The sequence below is a fragment of the Pongo abelii genome, chromosome 2 (assembly GCF_028885655.2).
Source record: "Pongo abelii isolate AG06213 chromosome 2, NHGRI_mPonAbe1-v2.0_pri, whole genome shotgun sequence".
In the NCBI taxonomy this organism is placed as follows: domain Eukaryota; kingdom Metazoa; phylum Chordata; class Mammalia; order Primates; family Hominidae; genus Pongo; species Pongo abelii.
In genome coordinates this window covers 185,214,019-185,227,320 of record NC_085928.1, presented here as the reverse complement: position 1 = coordinate 185,227,320, position 13,302 = coordinate 185,214,019, and the positions used below count along the sequence as shown (strand labels likewise).

The following is a 13,302-nucleotide window of genomic DNA, read 5'->3' as shown; positions in this document are numbered from 1 at the left end:
TTCTCTTGCTTTCCCCTAATATCATCAATAGTAAAGATTTTTAAACACATCACCAAGTAGGCTAGATGTTTGCTTCAGGAGTACAAGATTTTGGAAAATTGCATTCCTATCTACATAGGAATGGAAAAACCACTCTGAGCAGAAGCAACAGAAGAGTAATTAAAAGAAAAGCAGAATTATTAATTCCTACAATCAGCTAAACACAATAAATAAAACAGTAATTAAAAGCAAGTAAGTCAGGAAAATGTCCCCAGTACAGTCCACCTGTGGGTGGCTGGGGCTCCACACAGGGGAACATTCCAGTGCCATGTTTCTTCTCCACCTTGAGGTAGCAAAAATTATTCATGCGTATGAAATGATTAATGCATTGAAGTCTTTCAGACTTGACATTTTCAACCAAATCCATCATTCTGAGCCTTTCTAGTTCTCTAAGAGAGACTCACAATGTACAAAATGTTTGAAAAGCCTGCTTAGACTAAAACAGTAATTTTCTACTCAAGTTCAGAAATGATAAACCCAAGCATTTCTGCTAATGACAAAGTACAATACTATCACAACTATTGCTCACCTAAAAACAAGTTTCTGCTTTTCCTACTATCATATCTAAATCTAGCTTTGAATTTACTTCAAATTAAAGTGGTTATGTTTATTAAAAACTTGTAAAATCACAGTGATCATCCACGTTTACCTACTTTCTTTCTAAAAATCATTAGAATCTTAGCATTGATAAAGATTTCAAAATTCAAAGATTGTTAGAATTATATTCGTACTTCTGTTTCGGGTTCACTCAATGGCTTTCCATCATGGTCATTATCATGAAGACCACAATGCATTGCAGGATGAAAACCAACACTGCCTTCCTCCACTCCTGTGGCAGACATAACTAAGCAATCATCATGTTTTCAAACTCCTTATCAATATAGTGTTCCAGGGAAGACCAATTAGACAAGGGTTGGCATAAGAGGAGAGATATTTAAAATATTTGGTAACTACTACAGCACAAGTTCCAGTCAGTTAAAATGGACCTCCAATCAATTAGAAGGGACACTAGCTAGTGGACTAGACTGGTGCATTCCTGCTGAATTTAGAATTAAGCATAAGATACACAATCAATTTTTATGTCTTTGTTGTAAAGAATCAGATAAAGGGGTGACTTCTCAATTTTATCACTTCTTCTTTACTGCAGTACGTACACTTGCTGAAAAAAATATTTGCTACAGTGATACACTAAATGCAGTGCTTAATGGCACAGTGACTATGTTTCAATAGCACAAATAACATAGATAAACCAGAGTTGCTACTTGCCTTGGCATATAGTAGTTGTTTAATACCTTTGCAAAATGTCTTCAGTTTTACAATCTAACATATAATGCACATCCAAAGGACAAAAAAAGTTAAAATTATTCTAATAGAAATTTGGCTAAAGTGAAATCGTTTTGTCAGGATTTCATTTCCATATTTTACATCTATAGTCTCCAAAGTCAATAGACAAAATAATGCAAGTTTAATAGTTCATGCTAGAGTAAAAAATTGTAGATTGTCAGAAAGGCAAAACTTTAAACATTTTCCAGAATTTAATAAATAGTACCTTAGAGATTATATAGCTGTCCTTTCGTATTATTTGGTCAACATTTAAAAATATAACTTAATTGGCCATAGCATCTTTCCTTTAGCTATTTATATCACACAGAGTTATTTTAAACGCAAAAATATATCTTTTAAAAAAGAGATTATGAAAAATATGTAGAGAAGTAGGAGAAAAAAAGGAGAAAACAATTATGGAAGTCCAAAAAAGAGGGTATTAAAGAGATAATTATTTCATTTTCTGGCAATATGTGACACACTGTATTCCGGTTTCTGAAGATAGGGAGGGAATGAGTTATAAAAGGTCCCTTTCATACTGCTTACTTTCTCCTGCTGAGAGATCAACAACAACAACAACAACAACAAAAAGTAAACAAAGACATCAACAGTTCAGAAAACTTTCAATGGTGACATGCCCCAAAGACAGTAAAACAGAGGTAATGTAATAGAGGGTGATGAGTAATTACTTTAATTGGGGAAGTCAGGGAAGACCTTGCTAAGGAGTTCACATCCAAATGATGAGAAGCCATGCACAGACCTGGGGAATAACTTTTTAGACAGCAATAAGTACATAGTCCTTGAAGGAATGAGGAACTGTACTAAATGAAACAGAGGCATCAAACATACTGAGGAGTAAGACATGACTAGTAAATTTTGAAATAAAAAGTTATGCATTTTTATAGAGATGGGATTGGATAAGGATAAAATTTCAGAAAATCTATCAAAGAAAGAAAGAACAACACTTGGGTGGTAAATCTGAGCTAACGTACAGCTCAACAACGTGACAGTATCTCGGTTGGTTGCTCAACATTTACCAAAAAGAAGACTTAATGTTCACAGACTAAAACTATTTGACCCCATTTGGTTGATAAATCCTAGAAATGAAAAAAGAGGTATAGAGAAAGTGAATCTAGACTACTCTTTCTCAACATGAGAACGAATAAAATAAAGTAGTGTAAAAGAGATTAGCCTTACTCCATATATATTACCATGAAAGTCCCTAATAACTGATCATGAGAGCTTCTGCAACTTTATCAGTTTTCCCATGGTTAACATATTTATCGCGTTTTCCTGAAGCAAACTAGGAATAAAACTATTATAAGACACAAAATAAATAATCAACAACCATGCTAGCTGATTGCTCCAGAGATAAGGGTCCTAGAATGAAACTGTGAAAGTCAATCATCTCTCCTATGGTATGGGTAGAGAGCAATGGAGAGACATGATTGCTGTGTTGAAAGTCCAGGCAGAGGGCTTGTGAGCCAGTCAGTCCCAGTTGCTTGAGGAGCAGGATGGAAGGTCAATGGCTATTTTGCAAAATGTTCCAGGAGCCAGAAGTATCCCAGGAAGGATTGTATTTCAAAATAACTTGAGAGAAGTTTTAAAAATACCTTCTCTCTTGATTTTCCATTAGTTCTGTCGAGAAGGTAACTTTTTCTTCCCATTTCAGACCTTGGGAAATCTGAAGGAAATTCCCTGCCCCTTCCAATATTATGATTAAAGTTTGAGTAGCTTCTGTGGCCGTAGATGAAAGAGGGACCCAAAGCGGGCACTGAGCACACTCTCACTTTCTACCCTATGGCAGTGTTCTTGGCTCTGTCCATTCCACAATAATATTGTAGCGATGCTGTAATTGGCAATTCGGTCCATTGCTTCTGGCTGAACGCTGGGCAGCTGTATGCTAGTAAAATGGTTCTTGGGTTAAAAAAAAAAAAAAAAAAAAGTCCTGATGTGTAGCATTTGAAAATTCCTATGGTTTAAAGATTTTCACTGTAATTTATTTCAAATGACCAACAGGGCATTGTTTCCTGAGGAACTGTGGGAGAGACTGGAGAGACCATGAGAACTGGGAAAGATGCAAAAAATAAACTAACTAGCTGAAATAAACTGGTTTGTGCTGGTGTGTGTGCGTGCGTGCGTATGTGTGTGTGTGTGTTTCCTTCTAAAGTGGTAGAACAAAACACTAACAGAGGTTTTGAAAGGTGGTTGAAAACAGAAAACAGTTATGCATTAGAGATAGGGGTTAAAGCTTGTCCTTAGTTAGGCCTTGGTCCAAGGAGAAGTCTCTCTAAAAGCAGATAATAGCAAGAAAGAGATAATGGCAAAAGGTGGTTCATAGGAAACTCCAGCTACTAGAAAATTGAGTATAGTGTGTGTGTGTGTGTGTGTGTGTGTGTGTGTTATGGAAAGGATTAAACCATACAGAACTGTTATGGCATGATATAAAAATAAAACAAAATAAATACTTAACCATTCATGTCCTCTGTGCTAGACATTTTGCTAAGCAGATTGAATCAATTGTTCCAGTCTATCTACAGAACACTAATATTCGGTAGATATTTTTATAGATGAGGAAACTGGAACTTAGATATTTAAATAATTTGTTAGTTTTTATAGCAGTATCAAGCCAAGCAATTTTAAATGCCAGTTTCTCCTATAATAGTGCCAGCCGCATGCAGCAGGGTCCAAGGCTTTCTTATTTACCACTGTGTCCCCTGTGATTAACGTATAAAAGGTACTCAGAATGTATTTGCTGAAAGTTGAATTTTCTTGTTATATTAGTGAGACCCAGCTGGCTATATTCTATATTAGTCAGTTAATCTTTTAGTATCAAATTAAAATATAAGGAATAACAAATTAATAATCACAGGACACTTTATTTAATAAATGATACTCAACTTATTGAGGTAAGTGTATTGAAGGAGTTGCAAATTCATTCAAGAGAATTCTTCCTGGAGACTGTGAAACTAATATGACAGCATTTTCTTGGACTAATGTGTTTAAACAGTGCATAAACCTAAGAACCAACTTTTCCACAGATCTCTCTAGTTCTGGAAAGACTGAATTTGCAGCATCTGCCGAAATGAGGTAAGTCTTATTTGTAAACAAAATACTTAAATACAGGCATTTTATATAAATTAAAACATACATCTGCTAAGAAAATTACATTATCACTTAACTTTGCAAGTAGTTTGCCTAAATCAAATGAGAAATAAAAATGAAAACACTGGCATTTTCTGTCAAATAGTAATTACGGTGACTAAAAATCTTTAGAAATAACTTTGAGTCAAATTAAAAATCTGCATCCGGGGCCGGGCATGGTGGCTCACGCCTGTAATCCCAGCACTTTGGGAGGCTGAGGTGGGTGGATCATGAGGTCAGGAGTTCAAGACCAGCCTGGCCAACATGGTGAAACCCCATCTCTACTAAAAATACAAAAATTTGCTGGGCATGGTGGCGCATAATCCCAGCTACTTGGGAGGCTGAGGCAAGAGAATCTCATGAACCCAGGAGGCAGAGGTTGCAGTGAGCCAAGACCTCCCCACTGCACTCCAGCCTGGCGACAGAGCAAGACTCTGTCTGAAGAAAAAAAAAAAAAAAAAAAAAAAAATTCAGCATCCAAATACTTTCTCACTAAAAATGCCACATGTTGTAATGAAGTGGGGAAAATGAAAACAGTCCACTGCACTTTAACCACTTAGTTGAATTTAGCTACCTTTGCTTTAAAACTATTATTTCATAAAATAGGCTTTTGTTCTCATTCACGGGTAGAAAATGTACTCTCTCTAACAAATATTTAACTATGTACAATATGTTGTGTTAGATTATGGTTTTTGTAAATGTTCCTGTCTAAATTTTAAATACAGGGAAAATACATATCTTCTTAAATATGTAGAAACTAAGCCCATGGTTATTATTCTCAAATATGAAAGAAGCAATTATGGGCTGAGTACAGTGGCTCACGCCTGTAATCCCAGCGCTTTGGGATGCCGAGGTGGGTGGATCCCCTGTGGTCAGGAGTTCCAGACAAGCATGGTGAACATGTTGAAACCCCATCCCTACTAAAAATACAAAAATTAGCTGGGCGTGGTGGCGCATGCCTGTAGTCCTAGTTACTGGGGAGGCTAAGGTAGGAGAATTGCTTGAAGCGGGGCGGCAGAGGTTACAGTGAGCCAAGGTTGCACCACTGCACTCCAGCCTGGGCAAAACTCTGTCTTACAAACAAACAATAATAAAATGATTTTTTTTTAAAAAATGAAAGAAGCAATTATGAAATTGTTTTGTTAACTTAGTTGGTTAGTGAACAGAGCTCATGAAATGAGAAACAGAAGGTCACACTGGGCCCAGGGACTTTATGCAGATTTAAAAAAAAATGAATAACAGTTGCATTCACAGTCATTTATCTCACACTTGTGCACTGTTGCCAAAAGATGGATTTTACAATAGAAAAATAAGGGAGACTGATAATATGCAAAGCCACTGTCACCATTAAAACACTTCAAAGCTGGGCCTGGCACGGTGGCTCACGCCTGTAATCCTAGCACTTCGTGAGGCCAAGGCAGGTGGATCACCTGAGGTCGGGAGTTCGAGTTTGAGACCAGCCTGACCAACATGGTGAAACCCCGTCTCTACTAAAAATACAAAATTAGCCAGGCGTGGTGGCACATGCCTGTAATCCCAGCTACTCGGGAGGCTGAGCCAGGAGAATCGCTTGAACCTGGGAGGCAGAGGTTGCAGTGAGTTGAGATCATGCCATTGCACTCCAGCCTGGGCAACAAGAGCGAAACTCCATCTCAAAAAACAAACAAACAAACTAACAAACAAAAAACCAACCAACCAACAGACAAACAAAAACTTCAAAGCTCACATTTCTGTGTTGGTGAGACAGTAGCTTCATCTTACCATCCAGAAAACACAAGTTTAAGTACTACAATTCCATTCCACTTCTCTAGCTCACTGATATTGTTATCTGTAACAGAAATCATTCAGAGCCAAAGGCATATAGCTCTGCCTTTTGCCATAACACTGATAAGTTTGCTTTTGTTTGAAAATATTCAAAATAAAAGAGAAAGACAAAATTTTTCCAGCTATGAGAAAATAGGCATCTGATTGTAGGTTATCCAAGGATTTCATGCAGTGTTTATATTTTTTTCTCTTTGAGAGTTTCTGAGAAAATATTTGATACAGTGCTCAGATTTCATACATTAAGGTACTACATACTGATATTTTACACATAAAGACAAGCAATGCTTTTCAGGTCCAACTCAACATGATTACTCATTCTGCATTCAAGAATTAAACATTTCATTTGTAATTTTTTTGAGCTTTCACTTTTAATTAAACATATGATCAGGGCATTACGTATATTTTATTTTTATTCATACTGGCCTAGGCATGTTCTTCCCTAATGATTCGTATTTGTCATGTTAAAGAGAAGACAGGAAGATTATATTTAGATAATGTGATAAATATAATAAAAGTTTGTTCTTTCAAATCTTGATATATTGTTCTGATGTTCTGGTAGTTTCTTAATTTCTCCCATTCACATGTGTCGACTTTTTACAGGATAATAATAGCTAACATTGATAGAGTACTAACTGTCAGGTGCTTTACATGGTTTATATAATTTCTTCCCCACAAAAACCATTAAAGTTACTGTTATATTCCCCTTATATGGATGAGAACACTGAGTCCTACAGAATTGACCTGACCACCCCACATTTGCACACCTATTAAGAAGGGATGCTAGTCTGGGCTGTTGAACAATGCTCTCTGCAGAATAGGGTAGTGACACATATCTTCATAATAATATAGCTTCTGTACAGTTAGTGAGTTTTTGAAAATAAGTTTCTCCATAAAACTGCATTATTTGGCTTATATTTCAGATAAAAAAATAAAGCTTTACAGAATGAAAAGATACAAAATCCATAAAATGTATGGAAATAAGAAAAAAAACTCTTGCTCGGCAACAACTTGGCAGAACCAATCTGACCAACGTATAGCAAATACTAATATGTGATTTGCTTTTCTACATCTGCTGGTGTTTCACAAAGGACATTAGAAATAATTGCATAGAAATTGCATAAAAGCCATATGTTCTATTTATAAAATTGACTAGACATTTTCAGCACTCACTACCAATGTCTTTAACCTTATGATAATATTATAGTTGATATTTACCTTTTAAGAAAAATATAAATCACTGTTTATTCCCTGAAGCTAACCTTACACATGCTAAATTATTTATGTTTCCATTTTAGTATGTATTTTGCATCTGACAGGACAACTCTCCTTAGTACCCTTTTACTGACCCACCTGTCATTATGATGGGGTAAACAATGTCACCTTTCTAGTGCACAATGAATTACAAAGAAGTAATTCATCCATCATGCTGGCACTAAGTAGGTTTTTGAAGTAGATCTCAGATATCAGAAATGCTGTTTAGACGGTTACCAGAAAGCACAAATTGGAAGCTTACACAAAACGGTCCTATGATGAATGGACATGACAGCTCTTCAAAGAAAAGGGGCACTCCTCTTCTACAAATAACCTTGTCAAAAGTAAAAAGTTGTGGGAAGCTTTGTTGGCAGTCAGATAGAATAATTTAAGAACTTGTTAATGGCTCTGCAAGATAGAAATTCATGCAAACACAATGTACTCAAAATCAAAAAGGAGGCATGCCTGAATCTTTAGCAGCAACCACTCAAGCTTGATTTGAATTAGGGAATGATTTAAAGTGATACAGAAAAATCACCAGCGCCTTATCTATTAGAATATGTGAGTTTCAATAATATATCTAAAACAGGCATATAAAATATGTGCAGGTATTCTATATGCATATATAATAGCCACCTAGAAGTTGCTTTTGAAAATTATAACAATACTGATATAATTTGAGTTTTAAAAAAATGAGTATCAATAGCACATGCTTGCTTGATATAGATATTTAAATCAATATGTATTTAGTATAATAGATTTGCATTATTAATACAATCTTAAAAATAGTGTCCTTATCTAATTTGCATAATTAATTTCTCAAATTATGTTCTTCAAATACAAGGTGTTAGGTTTATCCATATTGCATTTTGTTTCCTTTAACAATCCCTTTTGTTTAGGCCTAATATTTCAAACATAGAGTGTATTTCTACATCTACAGTTAACTTTATTTTCTCCCTTTTAACAGCTGCATTTTAAAATTTTTTTAAACTCTTCTTTATTTTAAAAAAGGCAGTTTTAATACACTTACAAATGGTGTGAGGATACTAAATAAGGACTTAGAACTATGCATATTTGGATAACTCCATAAATCTGCAGTAGAGGTTGATTTTCTTTTATGTGAAACAAAAGGAAATTTAAAAACTTATAACTGTTAAGATAAACATGTAGAAAACTCTCAGAGATATGGTTACACAGGAATATTTAAAAAAAAACACCCCACCCAGTTCTATTAGCAAAACGAAAAAAATTATTAACTGTGTAAAAAATAAATGAGTACTCTTTGATAGTGAACAGATAAAACCACTGGTTGGTTCTCTTAAGTTTTTCATTTTTAAATTGGCTCTTTCAATACAAAGTCAAATCCTTAGAAATAGGCGTGCATTGCCTTAACTGTGAAAGATGGAGACACACAAGAAAGTGTTACTGAACCCCATCTTATCCCAATTGTCCCATATGCTGTAATAGAAATTGTCATAAAACATGCCTAGAAAAACAACACAAAAGGCCATTGTTATAGATACATACACACATGCATTAGTTTAAAAGTTAAAATATACTGTTTTTAAGTAAACTGGCTTCTTCTTTTGTGTCCTCTATTGACAAGAAAAAGTAAGTGAAAAGGAAAAAAATAAAAGGAAAGAACCACATATATTTGGATAAGAAAAACAACTGTTTCATTCAAAGGGATCTAAAAAGACAGCTACCAAACATATCGAACATATAACCAAATTCTGAGAATACAACTCCCATATAACCTATAATTCTAAATGGGAGAGGGGCTGGGGGTGGAGAACACCATCGGTATCCTTAGAATTCACAGTTCTAGTTTCTAAGGTCTGATGATTTGAAATTGTCAAGGAAATAAAAATGGTGCTCAAGTAAAATTCATGGAGGCTAACTTAACCTCCACAAACAATGACTGCTAAATTTGAAAAAGATATTAAAATACTTCAGGCCTGAATATATTCTAATTTTAATCAAATCATAATTATAGGGTCCCTATAAACTAATCAATCAGTGGCTGCTTGGAATTTGGTGTGATCTAAAAATATCTAGAAGAAAGGGAATAGGCTCAGTTTTTAAAAGAAGGTTGAAGCTATAGAATTTCGCAAATTCACATTTTTAACTTATTTCTTAAAATATTAAACTTCTCTACTTGTTAGTAATATTACATATATTTTAAACTAAAAAATTATTTTACATTAAAAATGAGATGACATTCAGTTGTGTGAAGGAGTCTAACAAGGGACACTAAATAGCCAAACATTTATTACTCTTACACACTATTTGAACGCAGAACACTTGAAGGTGAGGCTATCTAATTGCAGAAGTGTGAAAGAATAAAGAAAATAAAGGGCGAAGAATATTTATATATCCATCCTACAGCATCATCTGTTAGAATAAAAGGGATGATTAACATTTTTGTGATTCAGCCTAGTCTTTTACAAAATATAAAAAGCAAACATACAATTATGTATAATACTCTGTGTCCAATATCTGCACAAATATCATAGGAAAGTGGATTTGCCAATATTGGAACTCTAGGGCCAAACAGATTCTTCCAAATGACCTTCTCCCTGACTTTCTTCCCTCCACCACCACCTCCATTATTATGAGAGTTTGTTGGTAGTGAGTATGAATCAGAAATTAGAAGTATACAATATCTGTTAATATCCCCCCGCGCTTTTTTTTTTTTTTTTTTTTTTTGAGAAGGAGTTTCGCTCTTGTTGCCCAGGTTGCAGTGCAATGGGGTAATCTCGGCTCACTGCAACCTCCGCCTCCTGGGTTCAACTGATTCTCCTGCCTCAGCCTCAGGAGTATCTGGGATTACAGGAGCCTGCCACCAGGCCTGGCTAATTTTTTGTATTTTTTTAGTAGAGACGGGGTTTCGCCATGTTGGTCAGGCTAGTCTCGAACTCCTAACCTCAGGAGATCCACACCCCTCGGCCTCCAAAGTGCTCGGATTATGGCCTCCCCAAAGTGCTGGGATTACAGGCGTGAGCCACAGTGCCCGGCCAATATTCCTTTTAAACCAAGGCAAACAAATTGTTATTGAAGGGTTCCTCTCCCATGTTTCCCTTATTATGCAGTAAGTCCGGAGTATAAAGGAGTCATAGAAATTTAATTTTCCAGATCCAGTGAATCTCCCCATTATACAGTAAGACCAACAAATACATGCTCCCATAAGGGACTCTGGGAAGCTGCACAGTGATAGGAGATCTCTTTCCTTGGTCAGTGTGGAAACTGTACAATACGAAAGAGCAGGGGCACTGAGGGAGGGTTTTTGTGGTGAACCCATATCTAAGGAATTTATTTAAATAAATTAGTTTATTTAATCTTATTTACCTTCAATCCACTGGGCCAGCGGGTTATTACAGGGGGCCATGCTAAGGAAATAAGGATACAAGTTGTAGTTTCATGAGTTTTGCATATCTCCTTCTTCAAGGAATAATCAATGTTCACCAGCGGAAATTGAAAAGCAAAGAGATGGAGAAGATTCCAAGGACCCACTCAAGTTCCTGGTGTTTTTGTGAATGTTCTGTGTTTTAGACATGCTTTTGTTTAGGGGAAGACATGAGCTGAGCCAATTGGGATAAAGAAGAGGTTGAAAATGCGTATGGCTTAGGCAGAGTAAGGAGTTTTAGAGAAAATATCGGGGTAACTTTTAGAATCTTGGCTTAAGGCCAAAGCTTCTGAATCAAGGAAAGAGCGACAGTTGCCTTCCTCTATTTTTATTAATATACAGGTGTGTTACCATTATTACCTACCAGAAAGAGCATAATATTAATCAAATCAAATTATATGAGTCCTACAGTAGAAATATTGCAGACATTTAGTATTATATTAAAGTTTAATTAATGGTAAGACTTTTCAAGGTGGTAATAGTTATATGCAGCTCTTTGGCTAAAAGTCAAAGTATGATGTATACAGAATAGAAACGATGCTGGACTGCCAGAAAATCTGCCTCTCCCTCCCACTCCCCCAAAATCTATTAGGAACCAGCATTTACTGTTATTATTTCAAATATTTATGCAAGGTAATTTTAAATGATTTAAATATTCCATATATTAATCAAAGTTAATAATAAGTTAGATTCTGAAACATTTGTGCCATTAACAACAGTCAGAAAAATAACATTATTTCATTGGTATTAAATGAGGCAATCTACAGTTTGATAAAAAAATTAGTGTATTTTTTAAAATTACACTTTTACATAGAGTTAGAAAACTTGTCCATAGAAAGGAAACTGTTGACCAATTACATGTTGTTATATCTAACTTGTATATTGTTCTTACTATAGGCTATGCTCTGTCCTACTAGATTTACATATATTACTAATTTTTTCTCACAACAACCTTATGAGTTGGAACTATTATTGACTCCAATACAGAGATGAGGAAATCAGCCCCAGTTTCCTCCCCACGGTTAAGTAACAGTGGTTATCTGGGGAGCTGAGATTTAAAACTAGTCCATGTGGCTCTAGAAGTCTTGTACTTAACCACTATGCCAAAAAAAAACTGCATCATAAATCTGCTGACCCACAAAAGGTGAAGAAATAACACACACCTGCCTTCTTCTCACATGTGCTTTCCATCATGAAAGCAGGGGCGCTGTGTTTCAAATCTTAAATGTGTTAATAATCATATCAATTTTCCACTTAATTTCTTTTGTGTGTACACAATCTCAAAACACAACCCTCTCCATTTCTTTCCCTTTCTCTATATCAATGTATTAAATTTTGCCTCTTCAAAGCCATAGAATGAAATAGACTTGCACTATATGGACAGAGCAAAATGTGAATGACTGAGTCACACATTCAACACCTTTGAATTAAATTTTTCTAACACGTTTTCACTTTCAAAATATGACAAGAAAAGGGTCAGGAGGGCCAAATCTTCCTTCTCTTTCCTGGCACTTCCACACTGAGAAGATTTAATGGTTACTTTTGTACGTTGCGTCTTGCCAGTTAGTTCAATTTAGATGAAAGCTGTTATTTTCTAATTCCATCTCACTGTAAATGACAGAGACAAATGGTCATATTACCTTGAGAGTTCCTTTGGCAGAATAGGCTGCATATGAATAGAGCAGGTCTTGGCTGCTGTCTTTTCTGGCTTCTTCACTGCAAGGCTGGCCATTAGGATGAAAGCATTGCCCACTGCTGCTCAGAGTCACGGTGCTGGGAGAAGGGCCTGGCAGATTAAGCAGCACAGAGTAATTTACAAACTGTACATCTTCTAGGCCCAAAGAGGTCCACTGAGTCTTAATCTTCTTTGAAATTTCCGTGTCATCTTCATTTTTATATAGTTGTACCAAATTTCTGAAATAAATTTGAAAACTTTTTTTAAAAAGAGAATTATTTATTCTTTTGAGATATGACTGCTCAATATACGAACAATATTAATAGATGTTGTGAGATATTGAAAAATGAATGAGACAGGACCCTACCACACGAAACGTAAACACAAAACAAAGCGGAATGAATTAATTTCTTAAATTAAGAACTAACGGCCCTTGTGGTAGCTTATGCCTGTGATCCCAGCACTTTAGGATGCTCAGGAGGGAGGATGGCTTGAGCACAGGACTAGCCAGGGCAACATAGCGACACGCTCTGTCTACAAAACATTAAAAAATAAATTAGCCGGATGTCCTGGTATGCATCTGTGGTCCCACCTACTCGGGAGGCTGAGGTGGGATGATCACTTCAGCCTGGGAGTCGGA

The 13,302-nt window shown here is 35.7% G+C and overlaps 1 protein-coding gene across 14 annotated transcripts in view; it reads right to left on the bottom strand.

Annotated features, from left to right (window-relative positions):
• NAALADL2 (N-acetylated alpha-linked acidic dipeptidase like 2) overlaps positions 1–13,302 on the bottom strand; it is a 1,370,084-nt gene that overhangs the window by 559,157 nt on the left and 797,625 nt on the right. For all 14 annotated transcript variants that reach the window (XM_063722339.1, XM_063722336.1, XM_063722335.1 and 11 more), the window contains one exon: positions 12,628–12,901. In XM_063722339.1, coding sequence (XP_063578409.1) covers positions 12,628–12,901 — 274 coding nt within the window. The remainder of the gene's footprint in view (positions 1–12,627; positions 12,902–13,302) is intronic.